This window comes from Morchella sextelata (genome assembly GCF_020137385.1).
Source record: "Morchella sextelata strain SCLS chromosome Unknown scls_14, whole genome shotgun sequence".
Lineage (NCBI taxonomy): Eukaryota > Fungi > Ascomycota > Pezizomycetes > Pezizales > Morchellaceae > Morchella > Morchella sextelata.
The window spans coordinates 1,428,578-1,447,002 of NW_025408629.1; the positions used below are offsets into that span (position 1 = coordinate 1,428,578).

An 18,425-nucleotide genomic window follows, 5' to 3' on the forward strand; every position below is an offset into this window, starting at 1 on the left:
ATAATAGCTAAACTAATCAAAAAACCAACTGCTTAATGTTGCTAACTCTTATTACTCGAGTGATAGTCCGTGATCAATCGCCGAATAATTTCCAAAGACCCTACTCGTTGAAAAAACCTGTACAGTTTATATTAATTTTATTTCGATTTCTTCGACTCATAGCGAGAAGGAATCAACTCTGAGTGGGCCGGCTGGACATGAAAAAACGAAAAGGACAAACATATAAAGCCCCACCCAGCCCCCACTGTACGCTTCCCCGCTGGCAAAAGTCCTTTCGTCTTTAATACCGCTGTTGGGCTATAAGCTTCAAATTGTTGCTGATAAGCGATCCCACGTAATAAGAGAAAGCTCAATTGACTTACGTATCCAGTAGTATACGTACATGTTACTTCCCGGATTTTGTAACGTGGCTGTACAGCAAGTAACTGCTATGCGAGACGGGTGGACCTTCAGGAGTAAGGCTCTGACTCCTCACGTCCAAAAAGCGTAGAACTGCTGGGACTAGGACACGATATGTTTGTACGGGTACCAAAAGTCATAGCTGCTAAATCTAAGCATACATATGCTAGACGAGCAGCATGGTTGATTTTGGTCGCATTTGCATGATCATGAGTTTGCGATGGCCATGTAGTTCCTGGGACCCAGCTGCGTACATATATATGGGCTCTTTGGGATAGTGCTGGTTTCTTTATTAGATGAGCTCGTTTTAGACCTAAGATTTGTTTCGTTTCAATTTAACAGATTTTTTAGCGTTTCACGAGTGATACTTCATGATCAGAGTGAACGGCGTTCCCGCCTAAACGAGCCTAGAGAGCTGATCTGGATACATCTACAAGAGTATAGCAAATCTTTGGTACATACATGAAGGGAAAAAAAAAAAAAGAAAAAAACGTCCATATTTCCTACCCAATCACTGTTTTCGGGTGTCCTCTCCTTCCCCCGTCCCTGCATGAATTAACTACAATACCGCCATAACTAGAAAAATTGGCTAGATCAAATTACTTATATGGGAACTTCTGATGCAGATCGATGACATTCAACCAATCACTTAAGTGGTAATCCCTAAACGAAGATAGCCAATTTTTCGAGTTTTGGCGGTATGTATCCGCCCTCTCGCTGGTGGAAGGGGCAAAACGATCACATGGAAGTGTACCTTATATGCATACAGAAACATAAAGCCTCTCACACGCACTCCGTTATCAGCCCAATTTTCTCGGTAGATTTTTCTGTGTCAGATATAGCAATGCTGCGGCGTCCCCCAAGTGTCGGAGACAGATAATCCTATCGGCAATACCAAGAGCTCTCGCGATCTTACGTCTGTGTTAATGCTGTGGAGACAAATTCTGGCCCTGCCCCTCCGTATGGTCTCAACTCTGGCGAACTTTCAGAGCGTTAATTCCTATATTCTCTTCAGACAAATCATGACCCGTACAATGTATGTACCTGCCAACGAGAAGGCCCTATTCATGGACAGCTGTGGTGAACCTTGGGCTCTAAAGGAAGAGAAAATCCTAATGGGTGAGGGGAAGAATGAAAAGGAAAGATTCCCTTGGTAGGTCTTGGCGGCTCCATCATGTACTAGGTACATATAATGGCTTTGCGAATAATATTGTGACTAGGGACGGATACCACCCAGCCTCTCTCGCCGTTTCGATGCGCGGTATACGGAGGATTAAGAAAATCGATTCGAGATCTAATCTTTCGGTGTTAGCAGCTACGGTACGATTCAGAGGTGTATGCGATCTTCGGAGGTGGAACTGCACCTATGCCCTTCCTCCGCTTCCCGGCCAGTCTTAAGCTACACCGGTTTAGTTGAATGTTGATGCTCGTGTAGAAGGATACAATCTTAGGGCGTGCGGATTGGAGGAAATATCTGGCAATTAATGAGGACTGAGGAACGTAACCTGCCCTCCATGATCCCGATCGATGCAAACAGAGGCGAATTAACAGAGGAAACCTCCTCAAAGTACCCCCGGCTCTCGAACGTATGCATCCCCGGTCCTGCTCGACCGGGGAGAAATGATGCCCCGAAACCCCGCTAACATCCGTACAGGAATCTGTGGTGAGTACATGTACCCACAAACATAGAGCCACAGCCAAAACAACATGTTGGAATTAGGAATGTTCAGCTTTTCAATGATTTATGGCTATCACACGCAGGAAATACGCAAAGGACAACTAAGTACGATATATTATAAACACACTTGGTACGGTAAAAGGTCGTCTAGTTATTTATTTCCCTTGACTACGGAGATTTTAGAAAGAACATAGCACTTAAAAGAAAGCTTGAGTATCACAAGCCATCAGCCGCTCCATCGATATTACATGGCCCGCCGTGATTGTCCCATGAGTAACACCTGTAATATCCGTAGACTCCACTCGTTCGCCTCTCAGCCTCCTCTCTTCAGTCTCTCTCATCAAGGCATGAACTCTCAATCGCTCCGGGATAACCCTCTGTCTTTTTCCGGTAATCTTCCAACCATTCAACCTTTCCACCCCCAGTTCCTTTAAGGTTTTCCTCTCAACCAAGCTATAGTCCGCCGGATCCTCCCTATCGTAGTTGAAGGGCTCTTTCATACACGTTAACGGATTTGTGATGATCCTAGGAACACGTAGACAGTTCTTTGATACTGAATGAAGCATCAAAGGATGCATCAATATCACGTCTCCAGTCTTTCCCGTCATCTCATGGAACTCGCTGCACTCCTCTTGAACCCACTTCTTGAACCGGCTGAAGTCTGGACTTAACTCTTGCTCCCCCACCGGTACCATCCTGGAGTTCACTCCTTCAGGATGCTCCCATAAATGTCTCGCCACAGCTCCAATGCCGTCTGTAGCGATGATCGTCCCCCCTCCATTGACCTCAATATCTGAGAAAATGGGTATAACGAGTAGTCCTTGTTCCGGGGAATCTAAAAAGTGCACGAAGGAATCACCGTCGCAATGCCAATTTTCTAACATCTTTGGCGGAGGTGGCCCATTTTTCTTCCACTCCTCGGTGCCGAGGTTGACAATGAAGCCGTCAGACCAGAGCCCTGACTTTGGGTGAATTCTGTCTTCGCCGCCGAGGAGCTCGCACATGGCACCCCAGGCTTTGGGGGAAAAGGTACGGACGTGTTCTCGGTTGTGTGCGGGCATATTGACGCGCTCTTGGAGCCAGGTGGACTTGTCGGTGGGAGAGTAGCCTAGACGATCCCATAACTGGGCCGACCAAGAGGCAGCCTTTTCGACACTAAAGGCCTCTGGGATACGGAGGTAGCCATATTTCATGAAGTTTTCGACTTGGTCCTCGGTGAGGAACTTGTACTGATTTGGGGTCATATTGAAATATATGAAGAAAAGGGCAGTGGGACTTAGAATATAAATCGAATGGGAAATTGTCTGCGGTGAACAATGAGTGGAAATGGCCAGCTTTATATACATATGAGGTTCTCCCCTTTCTTGCAAATAAACGTAGGTACATGGTAAATTTACTACAGAGAGATCGAATACTAACACCATTGCTTTTCTAGACATTGACGCAAAAATGCAGTTTCTTCAACTCTCGACCAACATCGAAGAGATGGTCTATGCATGAGAAACTCCTGGCGCTTCTGCAGGGAAGCAGCTGCAGCAGGATTTTCAGACAGGATTCCTAACCTCGGCGTCGATTTAAGATTTCCGGTTGGTTGGCCGCCGAATGATCTGCAGATCTACTTGACATGATTGCGATTGAAAGCTGAACAATAGATATCCTACGACGTAAGTGGTAGTACGAGCCGAAATGATAATATGGAAATCGAGTCTTTTTTCTAGAGTAGATACTCTACCGGAAAGTCTAAAGCGTCTAAGACTATTGTGCATTAGGTTGCATATGACAGGTCAGTTTCTAGTCAAGGACGAAATTTTTTGTTCTAGATCTTCAAATGCTGATGCTTAGGAATGCCATCTCAAAGTACGTCCCGTACCATGCGGCCAGGACTCTCTAAAGCATGCACAATGGTCTTGGAACTTTTATTCGAGAACCTTTCTACGGTCGGTAGCTGAAAGCTCCAATACTTTAGATCACCGAGGATGAAAAGGCATCTTAGAAACATGGGAAAACTTTGGGTATATAGGGGGCCGTTTGCCGGAATATTCGGGCCGCTCTCTTATCACCTCAAGCGGTACTGCTACTTGGCCCGTAGCAATGACACCTTATCTTTTGCACTTTGAGTAATACATATTTTTCCATCTTTTGCACGTTTTGCGCAGGGAGCTATGCGCTGTCGATCCTTGTAAATACCTGCAGGAAGCTGACGTGAAGTGCTTTTTAGCACGAAGGTGTGTCACTTAAAACTTCATGTCCGTCATCCGTGGTCGACAGGGGTTCATATACATATATGCGAATAAACCAAAGCGTGATATACGGTGAATCATGGGCGCGGGCGAAGAATGATTCCTTAGGCTGCTACATAAGGTCTGGTTACGACGAGGGACACTTGAATCTAGACCAGTCCGAAGATCTTGTTGCACCTCTGGAGCATTACTTTAAATAAGGTATATATATACATGTATACTAGCAGCTGCACATAGCATATCATTTGCCGACCCGGAACTTGAAGCCTTTGCAATTGGCTGATCTAGATGGAGATGCCACACCAGATCTATGATGCTATCAATTAGTAAACCCGCTAAGTGGATGTTTCATCTCAGGCACAGTCGACTCTCCCTATAACGGTACTCTCCATAAGAATACTCGTCCTATAAGGGTCCCGGCCTGTATCTAGGCCATTTTTTTTTCCAGTACTGTCCCATTCGCGGACGCTACCCATTCACCGGAAGTCCATCGAATGGATATCATATCTGATGGACGCTTTGGATTTTCCGGACTTCTGCTGGACGAGCGCCATATTCATCGGACGTTAGATCTGTGGAATCCTGCAACCTATACATATTTTGCAAGAAGAATGTAAGGCCCCTAGATCAGTTAATCGGAACTCTGTTTAGATATTGTCTTTAGGCATTTTGTGCAAATGAAATAGGAAGCCGAGATGAGAATTTTACAAACTTTAAACTCAGTTTTGAAAACCCCGGGACAACGGAATATGCAATTTCTTCGGCATTCCGAGACTGTTTCGTTCTCGTGCCTTTTCAACATTCTACAAAATCCTTTCTTGCGAAGTCTGCACGCAATTAGGTAGGTTAGCATTCACATACAGACCACCACGGCACAGGAAAGCATTGTATTTATTTTAATGATAAACAGGTGTTAGGAGCGGCGATCCAACACTGGGGAAGAGAACAAAATTGGAAGCCTGAAAGGAAGAAAAAACCGTTTCGAGATCTGTCTAATGTCACTGTACTGTAGCTACGTTATATAACAAAATTTAAAACCTCCGGTGAATGGGCAATGGGATAGAAAATATACTGTTAAGGGCAAATGCTTGTATTTTTTGATATAAAAATACCCTTAGGACATGCAATTTTTAAATTCTTTGGTGTGTTACTGTTATAGGGAAGTTGACTTTTGAGCTCGAGTGGAAGCACCCTTCGCCCCTAAAAAGTGAAACCATTAGAGTGAAGGGACCGCTAGCTTTTTACTCTACCAGATCATTGCACGGTGGAGCTAGCGGCTCAACTCAGGATTTATGGCCAGTTGTCCTGACTCGGGTCAATCTGACAGGTTGAGCCACTGTGTCATAATGTAGAACCGGACCACGGTGTTACGCTAGATCTAGGACTATTCAACTGCATGACTACATGTAGACCTCCTAGACTTCTAATAAGCCATCCTCACCTCTTGAGAACTGAACGCTACACAGCACTCAGATTTAGGGTTCGAGAGGCAGACGCAGCAACAACAACGCAAGACGGCGTGAGAAACGTTTCGAATGGAATTCGCCTTGAACCCTAACCCTGAACCATATGGGTGACTCTTCTATAACGGAACGATATCACGGGATTTCCGTACCCTTCGAGAGAGTCGACTGTGCATATATCAGATACGCAGTTCTGATCGTCATTTATGAACCTTCATATCAACTACATGTAAGGATCAGAGAAATTGTTGAAGCTTCAAGATTGTACCATTGACTTCTGTTATAATCTAGCAGATTATCTCCGCATATTATATTACTGTAATGGCATTGGAAAGTGGGCGACTGTTTTGGGCGGTTTTAGACGTCATATCGTGGTCGTTGAAGTTCAGGTAAGTTAGCTCTCTGGTCCATCGTGAGCGTCATGGGTCATGGATACGCAATCGACTGGTATAATGTTATAGGAGGAGGAGAAACCCCCACCAGTCTTTCTGCATCTCAATTCAACTTTGACCTAACAATACTTTTTTTCTGAACGTCCACCGTTTTACTCATACTTTTCTGAATATTAATCGCACTTCAAAGGCAATATCTTTCTGCACATCGTCCAACATTAACCATCAATATCCCTCCGCACACCACTCCCTCCTCCCCCACGATGTCCCAGCCCCCCGCCCCCACCTCCTCCTGGCCCTCCCCCAGCCCCTCCTTTTCCGTCCGCACAACCAAAGTTACCACCCCCGCCTGGCTCCTCACCCTCCTCTCCCTCCCCGCTGACTCCCGCGTCCTCCATGTCAACACCGCCCTCACCGCGCTCTTCACCCCCCCGACCTCCATCATAACCATCACCTCCCCCATCCCCCTGCCCGCCAGAATCTACGGCCCCGATTCCAAGCTCGACCGCATCACATGCCGTCTCAGCAACCTCAACACCGGCTCCATCCGCAACTCCACTGTCGTCCCCGGCCACATCACGCTCGTCCTCCACGACACCACAAAAGCCACCCTCATGGCCGCGTACGACTTCTTCCTGGGCTCGTTCCCGATGATCCACGTCAAGGCGCCCATGAAGGAGCTTCTCCGAGCTGCCTTCAAGTCCGCTGTCGACAAGCTAGGCTGGAAGGTCGGTATTGAAGCACTCAAAGCTTGCGACTCCGCGGGCTGCGCGAACCTGAAGAACCTGTACAAGCGCTTTATCATGGAGACGGGGTATGTCTCGGAGAATAAGTCGCCGTCCAGACCGCGCGGAAGACCAAGGAAGTATGCGGAGATGTCGAGGGTATTTGGGGAGGACTATCCGAAGGGGCTGCGGGAGCTGGTGACGGGCGCAGTGGAGGAGGTTAAGGCGCTTTTCTCGCCGTCGCTGGTGGGCGGCGGCGGAGGGACGAGCGTTAGGGTTAATATTTGGTGTGTCAAATGGAGGGTGCCGGCGGGGAAGACGAGGGGGGGGAAAGAGGTGGTGGGGGAGGCGAGGACGGGGGAGGAGTACTTGGGTGATTATGCGGCGGGGTACTTTATTGGCGCGGCGAAAGGTGGGTGGATTCTATATCTCCCTGTGAATATGGGGTGGGGAATACTAACGTATATATAGGTTCCGCGATGCCCAGCACTAGCTGCGAAGACTCTAAGACAGCAAATGCTGTGGGCGAGGGGCCCAAGATCGTCGACACCCTGGACCAATACTTCATGATCAATGACATTTGCCAGGATCCCAATTCCAATGCAGTCGCTGTTATCAATTAAGACAATTTTCCATGATCCAATGGCATTTACTCAGTTGCCAGAAACCTATTTTTCATATCTCCATTCTTGGAAGATATCAAGACATCCAACGAACCAGTTGGGGTTGAAGGTGTGAGTTCCCTTCAAACCCAGGAACAAAAGTATTACAAAAAGTTATATTTAGTCCATGCTATAGGTAGCCACCCCCCCCCTCCCCTTCCTTTCTGTTGAGCTGTTTGAGGGTGTTAACAAAGCTCAGTTTTAAGAGTTTAGGGATTGAGAGTTTTGCGGGGATGAAGGTGTTGGAGTAATAACACTAAGTTTGTACTCCTAGTCACACTAGAATGAGAAGAATCATTCGTTGGAAGAGAACATGCGATATCTCTGGTGGTATTAATGAGAATCTGGGGATGTGAATTAGGTGTACTGTAGAAGGTAGTTTTTCAGGTCATTAAAACCGAGAAACAGTTTACCTAGTTTTCTATAAACATGTTTTATGGGCTTCTTCGTAGCTTGATGGGCCATGATTATTAAATTTAAATCGTCAATATATGTGCGCTGGTGACGGGGCCGGGGGTCTAAGCAAATACATGTGTATTCACAAACTTAAGTAATTCAGTGTGTGGAGCTGTGCCGTGCACTTTGGTGCCTGCAGGGGGGTACATGAACACAGAACCTTATGTCTAAGATGCAGCCTTTTATTTTAGAAATAAATAACATGCTATTGAGGTGTTCCGTAAAAGTAAAAAGTTGTGAAACCGAGTCGATGGGATATATACTGCCAAGACCACCCGGAACCCTAACCCTGTCAATGGCAACATACCACTGATGATACCAGTTAAAGGGCTTCATGAGCCAGGGTCCCATCGTGTACATGAATGAAGGGGACGGGGAATCTAATGGTAACAGGGCTTCTGTCTGTATATCATCTGGGAGTAAAGCGAAACCGTAGACCGCTCTGTTGCTTTTTCTCTCTGATAAAGACGTACCCATACCGGCAATGCTAGATGAAAGTAGTACATAGCGTCTGCGCTCCTCAGCTCTCTATAACACGCTGATTGCAATAGGCTGCCACTGAAGTTACATCCAACACTACAGGCTCGTGGGCTTTTAGTATTTAGATATATGTACTTCAATTCGAAGAGGTGGCTATGTATATACACAAAACTACGTGGAGCAAAAGTTGAGTGAAATAGAGAGCTGCAATTCAGCCAACCGCCAAATTCACCTTATTCACTATCCGCCCAATAGTGAGTGCCAGTCGACGTCTGTGACCCTAACTAGTTTTCCTAAACGCAATTCTGGAGTTGGAGGCCGGGGTAAATGACCGAAATAGCAAGTATTGCAGTAGTGCGCAACGGGCTGTGGAAGCTCCTGCCAAGTATGCCCCATGACCGCACTGAACTGCACAGATTGATCTCCATATTATAAAATCCGATCCTGGCAACTAATATAGTGCGGTATGTACAATCGGTGGTTAGTAGTATTTACGCCTGTTGAGTGCTTCGAGCGAGTGTGACCAACGACTTCTGGCATTGTTGCTGTAGGCTGCGGAGGGAGCTATTAAGTTCCCTAGAAGTTAGGAAAAGCTATCATTATCGGCCATGCGTATTTCGGTAAGTCCAACGGGAGATCAGCATGCCAGCAACCCTATAACCGACATGTCTAAGATCCGCGATCTTGTACGACCTCACAATCATCAACCCACCACTATCACAACCATCCCTCTAGCTATCACACCACCCACCACCATCACCACCACCTCCCCCTCTCCATCCACAACCACAATGGCCCCCCTATCCGCGCAATGGCACCCCCTCCCGCACCTTCCCTCCATCCCCCGCTCCTCCCACACCCTCTCAGTCCTCCACTCGACCCTACACCACTTCTCCGGCGAATCCCACGACAACCGCCCCCCCTCCGGCGCCGAACTGCACCTCCTCCCCCTCGACCCCAGCGTCCCCCTCGCCATCACGATCCTCGCCTCGCCGTCCGGCCCCTCGCCGCGCGTCGACGCGGCCGCCGCAACACTCAACGACACGCTGTACGTGTTTGGCGGCCGCGGCGGCGCAGACATGAGTCCGCTCGAGGAGGGCGGGCGGCTGTGGGCGTTCACGGCGGGCGCGCAGGCGTGGGAGGCGGTTGATCCGGCCGACGGCGGGGAGTTCCCGAGCGCGCGGGGGGGGCATGCGCTCGTGGCGACGGGCGGGAGGGTGTATGTGCATGCGGGGGTGGCGGAGAGCGGGATGCTGGGGGATCTGTGGGCGTTTGTGGTGGCGGAGCGGAGGTGGGTAAGGTTGCGGGATGCGCCGGGGGGGGAGAGGAGCGCGGTGGGGATGGCGGTGACGGGCGGGAGGGAGATTTGGAGGTTTGCGGGGTGGGATGGGGAGAGTGCTGTTGGGGGGGAGGTGGGGGTGTGAGTTCTTTCCTTTTTTCATTGCTTTTTTGGTTGGTTGGTTTTGGTGGCTGTGGGGGCTGGACTGACGGGTGCGTTAGATATGATATACAGCACGACACATGGCGCACGATCGAGTACCCGCCCGAGGCCGGCCCAGCACCGCGCTACTCATCGTGTCTCGTCCCGCTGGTGCACCCCGCCACAAAGAAAGAATACCTCCTCACGGCCTTCGGCGAATCCGGCGAGAGCGGTGACGAGGTCGTCAAATACCTGCAAGACATCTGGGCATACGACATCGCCGCGGCGGAGTGGTGCGAGGTCATCACGACCGGCGAGAAGCCTTTGGCGAGGGGCCGGTTCGCCGCAGCTGGGAAGGGCAATCGGTGGCTTGCAATTCAGGGGGGACTGGATGAAGAGGGCGAGCGCTTGGGGGATTGGTGGGTTTTGATGCTGGAATGATGTAGTGTAGCTTTGGTGAAATGAATTTTTGCTTTGAAATCGCGAAATAAGACTCGAGACCTCCGAGTGATTCTCAGTGATCGGCACCACCTATGTGGCATTGCGGGCAAAGCACCCTCAGCAGTGACGGAGAGGAAAAACCTGAGCGTGGTGCGAAGAGGAATGGGGTCTTTTTTTTCCATATTTGCCGTAGATTGCACTGTTCTTGGGACGTCAGCTGTCAATAAAGCTCATTGTTCCCCGTGGTCACGACGTCAGGTCAGCCAAATAGTTGTTAAAAGTCTCGAAGTGGAGAAACACCAGGGGAGCAGGCTTATGGGCTATACCGCTCATCATTGAAACATCTTTCGGCGTTCGAGTGTGTCTCATACGCTCAAGATTACCAATCTGCTCGAAGTTGACCTATCCCTGGAAGTCCAGAAGGAGTGCATATCCTCAGCAGCAGGCACCGGAAGTGATAGTGTTCCGATACGATCTAATCAAGCCCTTCACCCCTCTCCCGAACGTAGAAGTCAGCCATGTGGTGCGTAAAGTGGTAGGTGTCGTTGTGAGCCTGCGAGGCTTCTAATGCAGCCAATACTAGTGCACCGCACTAGCCTCCTCATCTGCCGCCCCGCTCAAGTATACGTTCCCGCGAATGCACAACATCGGCGAGTGGTCAAGTGGGTAATACATGGACTGCTCGCCAGGCTAGACACCGCGTGTTTGATCCCTAGGACCTGGGTTCGAACCGGGGGTGGGAGTAGTGCAGTAAGGGGCACAGTACTTTTTGTTGGCAGTTCGATGGAAATGGACGCCGGAATAGGCTGTTACTCTTTGTTTTTTATCTCATAACGGCAGTCCTGGGGACTCGTAGTTGAGGGCGGCATTTCTCGTAGATGTCGGGACTGCGAAGCCTTTAGTTGTTATTCATATAGTACTCATATCGTGATGCTGCTAGGGATAGCCTTCCCACTAGTTTCAGCACCTCCCCCAGGTATAAGTTCCCGCCCTTGTAAATCATCGGCGAGTGGTCAAGTGGGTAACACACTGAGACTGCTCGCCAGGCTAGACACCGCGTGTTTGATCCCTAGGACCTGGGTTCGAATCGGGGGTGGGAGTAGTGCAGTACGGGGCACAGTACTTTTTGTTAAAAGTCTGTAACCAGAAGTAGAATAGCTTGTTAATCTTTTGATGATAACTCAATTCCTGATGACGACGCTGCTTCCGAGAACGGAGTGGGGAAGGTGGTCTTGAAATAGTACGCTCGGCACGTTTCATAGTACTGGAGGATTCTCATTTGTTATCATGAGTTACGGGTTCTGACTCATTCTTTCACTGGTATTTATTAGTCATGTTTTTCTGCTACTCATACGGCTATGATTCATTATGTTTTGTGTTACCTTTCTTTAGTATAAATATGGAGCATTCCCCCCTCTAGTTAGTTGCAATAACACGCTCAATTACTACACTTCTCCACATACATTTTCTCTAGGTGGGCTTTAGGTAAACCTTGTTTCAAACGTAGGGTGATAATAGGTTTCTCGGTAGATACATGTAGGTTGACTTTGACGCCTTATTTTATGCTTAAATAACGCTTGTTGTATGTAATCCGATGATCTCGATAAAGATTTGGTAATGATGTTACATATAAGCTTTGGATCTTTTATCCGTATCGACAGTAACAGAATCTGTAGGATGTTTTAGGGCACTCGGGCTCTACTACTATCCTTCACCCGATCGCGAAGGGCTTCAATTGATGGTGCTCTCGCAAGCGGATATATACTGAAGGTGTTATCAAGTTGGCAATGCATATATCGATCATCGCCTCGTATTTTCTAGAGGAAGCTCGTGTATACTGAGTACTAAGTACATCGTGGCGTAGATGTGCCCCTACTAGGGAGTAATTTATGTTGTGAGGCACGCTTTACGGCTCCAGCGGGGTACGGAGCTCTACCGATGCCCGATAATGTCTATTTGATCTATACTTATCCACCCCCGGGAAGGCTCCTCATGTGGTAGTGATGTGCAACTATCGGCGAGTGATAATCTATGATTAAATATATAAACCCGCCGGGAGCTTGGCCCAGCCGGAGAGTTCTCCCCGCGTCCGTAAGAGGGCTATTTTTGAGGGCCTTGGAAGAACGGCGAAACGGCTCAAATTTGGGCGAAAGAAGGACAGGGCTTCCAGGTTTCTGGCGAGGTGAAGCGAAGCCCTTGGGATTTTTCCCTGTCGAGGAAGTCAGCCCCCAGACATGTTAAACAACCGGAGAAGTACGATACAACTTTCACTGAAGAGAAGACTTTACTGGCATATACGACGAGCGTCAGCCGTGCCTGTTCATATAAAAGACCTCCCCGAAAGTAAGCCCAAATCTAGATCCTGATCACCATTGAACCAGGTAGCCAGGAATATTCTGTTTTTCTAGCAATTGCAAGGGTAGATCTGAGCAGTGAAAAATGAGGGATACAAGGGCGAGGATACGAACGGTATACAGTGCTCCTAGGCTGAAATTTGATTTTCCAACTTCCAAGATGAGGAGGTGAACTCGGAGGCTGTTTTGCCTAGGCGTGAGATTATGTATCTCTGCCCTATCGTCCTGCCGAGGCTTTCGATAGTCCTACGCACAGCCCCCAAGTATACTCGAGCGGTCATATAAATGAACGTAGCAGTGTCAGCCTCTCACGCACTTGACCTAACCAACTGTCGCTTTGGAATTTCCCTGTAAAGTAAGGTTGGGAAGGTTGTGGTGTCGGATAAGGCTTGCGAAAAGCTATGGTCAATATTCCAAGGTTAGAATATCTTATCAAACGTGCTATATGTCAGCTCTGGAATGTTTTTGGATGATGCGCAACTACTACCTGTTACCAGAACGTCCAGGTAGCATGAATGCTTGCACGTCGGGGAAGAGAACTGAAAGTGCCCACGCACAGCCACTACCTTGCACGGGAGACACTTTCTCTTCTGTCGCAGTAGGGAAGTAGGAGAGAAGAAAATAAAGAGGACGGATGGTGGTTTGTTAGCAAAACCTATAGTCATAGGCAATGAGGCAGTGTAGTCCACAAGAGATTTCTAGGTGAAGAGGGGGGAGAGTATCGATTGGCCTCCACCTCGACAAGAATCCCCGCTGGCTGCCTCAACTCCGTCGATGTTCCTGGAGACCTTGCAATTGGCTTTAACTGACACAGGCTGCGAAATGATTACCAACGACCAGTACGAGAAACAACACTAGAGACAAAAATTGAAATACGTACCTCAATCCCCTATTATGCCTTTCGAGAGAAAGAAGACACACCCACCGGAAAGGATCTGAGCGCCGCAAGATCTTGCGGCGAGGGTGTTGTGGTGTCTTAAGGTACGTTGCTTTCGGCTTAGAGAGGCAGGAAGCACCTCAACCACATAGACTGTGCTGGCTGTATAGGGTTTGAAAGTGGTGCTGTATCTAGACAGGCCAGTAGTCTCGGTGTATTATCCACTAACCACTCGCCGATATTTCTCACTGTCCGGGAGTTATACTTGAAGGTACATAGCTGGCGCCAAGATACGATATAACCCTAACCCTGTCGCTCTAAATGTTCAACACCCTCCAATTATGAGGGTGCACAACCTCCGGCCGGTCAAGATGTAGAACTCCAGAGTTGATACCGATAAACGTTCTCTCCCAATCCCTCCATCCGTATCCAGTAGAAAATCTTTACTAACCGCATGTCAAACAAAGGAGTAAAGGGGTTACCGATTTCCGCCTTCTTTCTCACCAACCACACCAGGAATCACCATGACCAATTTAATTAATCCAGGGCCACGATTGTTGAAAAAGAAGATGGGAGGGCTCACAACTCGATACATTCGTATTTAGTATTTCTCTTTGCTACAACCCTAACCCTATCTATACTGATCTTGATTTTACTCTTATAAATGACGTTCAGCTCGCAGCAATGAGAGACCTTTAGCGTGATATACCAAAGAAGACTTCTATTACTTGTCAATTCATCTCTGGATCGTTGCGGGTTCCCTAACTCACTATCAAAAAGAGTAAGGAGCTGGTAAAAGAACTCACCATATGTGTACGAAAAAAAAGAAAAAACGAAAAATGACCGAAAAGAAAAGGAAAGAAAGAGGTTTAAGCTCGCGAGTCGAGAGAGAGAGCAATGAAAAAATCGTATAAAATTATTGCTCAAATAACCCTAACCCTGGTTTAGGGGTTTGGGCGAGACCAAAATAATAACTGCTTCTGAAAAGAAACAAACTTCTAGTGAGTAGCCCAAAGGTGAAGACGGCAAAACAACGAGGGAAGAAGTATTCTTTATGTGCTGGTGGGACTGGAGAATGCTACATAAGGATACAAGTATATTTTGACGATCTTTCGTTTTGGGTGAATTCGAAGCTGAAAAACCTCGTGTACTAAGAGACCGGCTTAGACCTTAGTGTATAATCCGGTATGGTTTTGAGAACTTTCCGGGTAATAGTGTCCTGTCCCATTCGCAAACCCTGCCTATATATCGGGCCGTCGCCGGTCAATGGGGTGTGTCCAGCCTTTGGGTTGCCTACTCATATGTCATGCCAATGGGACAGTTAAAATAATTAGTCGGACATGTTTTTGATGGATGGGTCGACCGAAAGACCTGACTCAATTGGGCATTATAACCTGGACACTTGTCAGCTTCGTGAAAGATCTCTATAGAAAGAGGTTTCCTTCGTTCACCACAACAGACACATCTCTTCTGCCACTTAGACGAGACTTGACGTTTCGTCTAGCACGCACGCACCTGGGAATTGTGAGTCGAGCCGATTGTCTTTGAGTTGAGCCCATTGTGAGGGAAACTTCAACGAACCGGTTTCAAGTTGGGTTATATGATCATGAGCTTAGGCTGCTTCTAGGGTGATCCCGATACAGTGTCCATTATTTGGGGCCTGTGAGGTTTTTACGCCTTTTACGGGATTGCTGACACCCCGTAGTATCGTGGACTGGCCAGCGGGATCGCGAAAGGCACCTTAGTAGCATATAGAGTCAAGGTACTGTGGTATAGACGCCCTACAATGCTACATATTGTAGGGTCACAAAATTAACCGATCACTGGCACCCTCGTGAGACTCATAGCAACCAAAACCGTCCTACGAAGAAATCTCACATCGAGACCTTAAAGGTCAGAAAGATAAGCCTATTCCTGGCAAGCATCTAACTCTATTCATGAGAGCAAAAATTACTCAATTGCCATCCTAGTTGTTGAGTTATTCTCACTTGAAGTTGGGTTTGACGTTAACGTTGTCGTTAGTGATTGGTTAATTTTGTAACCCGACGGTACAGCTCCCAAGCAACTTATATCCGAACCAAATAGACCGATTTACGAGGAGTAAGGGACCTACCTCCAATTATAATGGTTACTCTAGCTGCCGTACCGTACACACGCACACAGGTGATGGCTGTGAGACAGCGATTATATTTGCCTAAAGGGGTCGATCTTACGACACTTGGAGCCCTTGCGCAGTATAGATATCGTGGAATAGTAGGAGATCACGCTCCAACATTGGTTCCCAGCTGCCCGATGTAGTTTTCTATGACTGTTTGGTATAGAGGTACTCTGATTATGCTCTCCAATGAAAAAATGCGAATTATCATTGCACAAGAGATTATAGGATGAGACCAAGTAGAACGATAGAAGTGATAGTTGCGATTCTGGTATATAAAAGGCTATGCTGAGATGTATCATAGGTAGTATTGTAACCTTGGATCATCAAAAATGACACGCTTGACAGAAAGGACGGGCGAAATCAATACTCCAACACGAAGAACCTTTAAAGGACTCACACAGAGAGGTAGCCCCAAATTGATACTCTTGATAGCCGTTCCATCACAACTTTTCTTCCTCTTTCTCTTTAGAAACGCGCTTGAACTTCGCCAGGTACTTCAATATCACAGTTAGTAATTATATCCCAGGCTTATATATAGATACGAAAATAGATAGGAAACTTACATCATTAGTGACCATGTTCCACAACCCTTCGTGTTGAGAGTAACGTCTTGTATCTACCAGGCCCATTCCAGGTTCAAGAGGGGTGGCGCGAAGCGGTGTAACAATACGAGGCCCTGAGAAACGGCTTGGCCCAGCATCCAAATCTCTCCAGCGAGACCTGTCGACAGTGGATAAACCGGGGCTCCCAGTCTGCTCCTTGATCCATAGGTTTCGTCTTGTGTTGTCGCTATCCATAGACCCGTCTGAAGACACTGAACTTTCATCTCTAGGTGTTCTATTCCACGGAGTGGGGTCCGGACTCAGCGCAACTCCATTGGGATGGATTGGTGCTATTGGAAGTTCATACCGCGGAAACGCGATATCAGGAAGGTAAATATCTGCGTCGGGGTCCAATGATTCGTCCGGGCTTTGTTGGACATCCTTGTTTTGTTGGACTTTGAGAGTGGCTTGGGCTGATTCTTCCCTCGTAACCTCCACCAAATTCTTTTGTGCCATATCCTTCAAGGCCTTCTCCTCAGAAACACCTGCTTTTTCCAGTGGTGAATCATTCGTGTTACCAAGATGAGGAACATGCTCGACATCAACCTCGCCATCAATAACACCATCTGATGTAATGATAGATTGAAGGCCCGGCTCCTCAGAAGAGGAACCTTCTGGGTTACCAGCAACGCATTGTTCTTCTTCCTGATGCTCAATGCCTTGTTCGTTGAGACCAGTAACTACAGGAACCTTCTGTGGATCATTACCCTTAGCAGAGAATATGCCGTCCGCCGCACCATTAATCACCAATACAGGTTCGTTTCTGTTCAGCGGTTTACAACTATGCGGTGCGTTTTCGACACCTTGCGTCGTCCCTGGCTGGTGCAGTTCAATCTCTACAGGTACGTTTACCTCTTCCTCAAGATTTTTACCGTTTGATAAAGCGCCCGCATCTTTCGGTTCAGATTCATGCAACTTGCTTTCCACTTCCTGGAGTATTCCCGAATCCGCTTTTCCAGATTTCATGGATTTGTCTGGCTCTTCCTCCAGAGCCTGGACGGATAGTGAATTATGTTTTTCAACCTCTACGGGATTGCCAACTTCTGGCTTTTCTAGACTACCCTCTATGGAGGCAGGAGCCGATGGACTCATCAATGACAACGCCCCCATGCCCCCTTTCATCCTCAGGTCGTGTTCAGAGTCTTCGGTTATTGAAGGAAACGGGTTATCATCATCATCAATCACCACAATTGATGTTGTCGCCCTTGAAGACCCGCTTTTTGAAGCACTGGCATCCAAACTGGCTTTGGAGGGCCTCAAGCGCTCTTCCTTCTCTGATTCGCCAGTTGACGCGCTTTGTACAGAGCTATTAGAGGAGTCCTCCGGGTCACGGGTGTTGGCGAATAAAGGTTTGAGGTTCTTTCGACAGTACTTAAGACCGGATCTCTTGGAGCCCATGGGGCTCCGGAAATCAGGCATAGTTTTTAGTTTCTCGGTCATCCACGCCGGGACCGATACATTCATTTCTGCTTCGAATGTGTCTGTTGGGCTACCATCCAACTTCTGCTTTTTGGTGAGCTTTGCCGGTGGAGACTCCCTAGAGAGGCGTTTTTTACGTGGTATAACCACTGGCTTTGTGTTGCAGGTTTCTAGCAAGTCCGGAGTGTTGTCTCTAGCCCCAAGGTTATTGTTGCTGATCGTCGCCAACGCATCAAGACCCTCCTGGTTTTCAAACACCGGAATATTGCCAAGATTAACCGTTAATGGTTTCTCCATAGCATGACGCGTCTTCCTAGGCGTCAAGGTTGCTTTGGGGATCACGACCGGCGCGGGGCTAGGGATCTGTTGTATATTATGAATGCACCTTATCTTTTTCGATAATGATTTCACGGGTCAGGGGAAGTGCGCGGAGTAGCAGTGGAGAGGTTCACGTACTTTTTTGGTCCTGCAAGGCTGGCACGGATCTTTATTTCTGAACACCATTTCTCCTTTATTCCCAACTACAATTATCCTTCCGTTCTTTGTTGATCAGGTGACGTCACGTTGGGTTGAGAGATCAGTTTGGAGGTTCCGTTGGTGTCGAGAGTCCTTCGCGCGACAACAAACAACAAGACTCGCTGCGGAAGGGGAAGAAATTG

At 47.8% G+C, this 18,425-nt stretch overlaps 6 protein-coding genes across 6 annotated transcripts; 3 read left to right on the plus strand and 3 right to left on the minus strand.

Annotated features, from left to right (window-relative positions):
- Positions 1–2,274: 2,274 nt before the first annotated feature.
- On the minus strand, positions 2,275–3,321 carry H6S33_003244 (uncharacterized protein; the record flags this gene model as incomplete). Its single annotated transcript, XM_044834613.1, has 1 exon — positions 2,275–3,321. One exon carries the CDS (start codon positions 3,319–3,321, stop codon positions 2,275–2,277), a length of 1,047 nt encoding a protein of 348 aa, XP_044692451.1.
- Positions 3,322–6,435: 3,114 nt separating this feature from the next.
- Positions 6,436–7,520, plus strand: H6S33_003245 (uncharacterized protein; the record flags this gene model as incomplete). Its single annotated transcript, XM_044834614.1, has 2 exons — positions 6,436–7,309; positions 7,369–7,520. The coding sequence occupies 2 exons, from the start codon at positions 6,436–6,438 to the stop codon at positions 7,518–7,520; spliced, it is 1,026 nt and encodes a 341-aa protein (XP_044692452.1).
- A 1,766-nt stretch (positions 7,521–9,286) lies between these two features.
- On the plus strand, positions 9,287–10,356 carry H6S33_003246 (uncharacterized protein; the record flags this gene model as incomplete). The annotated part of the gene is made up of 2 exons (XM_044834615.1): positions 9,287–9,915; positions 9,996–10,356. 2 exons carry the CDS (start codon positions 9,287–9,289, stop codon positions 10,354–10,356), a joined length of 990 nt encoding a protein of 329 aa, XP_044692453.1.
- A 2,035-nt stretch (positions 10,357–12,391) lies between these two features.
- Positions 12,392–13,223, minus strand: H6S33_003247 (uncharacterized protein; the record flags this gene model as incomplete). The annotated part of the gene is made up of 5 exons (XM_044834616.1): positions 12,392–12,565; positions 12,622–12,672; positions 12,825–12,956; positions 13,037–13,109; positions 13,198–13,223. The coding sequence occupies 5 exons, from the start codon at positions 13,221–13,223 to the stop codon at positions 12,392–12,394; spliced, it is 456 nt and encodes a 151-aa protein (XP_044692454.1).
- Positions 13,224–14,111: 888 nt separating this feature from the next.
- H6S33_003248 (uncharacterized protein) lies at positions 14,112–15,620 on the plus strand (the record flags this gene model as incomplete). The annotated part of the gene is made up of 8 exons (XM_044834617.1): positions 14,112–14,184; positions 14,263–14,287; positions 14,536–14,588; positions 14,755–14,762; positions 15,204–15,215; positions 15,293–15,349; positions 15,435–15,480; positions 15,610–15,620. 8 exons carry the CDS (start codon positions 14,112–14,114, stop codon positions 15,618–15,620), a joined length of 285 nt encoding a protein of 94 aa, XP_044692455.1.
- A 565-nt stretch (positions 15,621–16,185) lies between these two features.
- Positions 16,186–18,063, minus strand: H6S33_003249 (uncharacterized protein; the record flags this gene model as incomplete). The annotated part of the gene is made up of 2 exons (XM_044834618.1): positions 16,186–16,239; positions 16,309–18,063. The coding sequence occupies 2 exons, from the start codon at positions 18,061–18,063 to the stop codon at positions 16,186–16,188; spliced, it is 1,809 nt and encodes a 602-aa protein (XP_044692456.1).
- Positions 18,064–18,425: the final 362 nt, after the last annotated feature.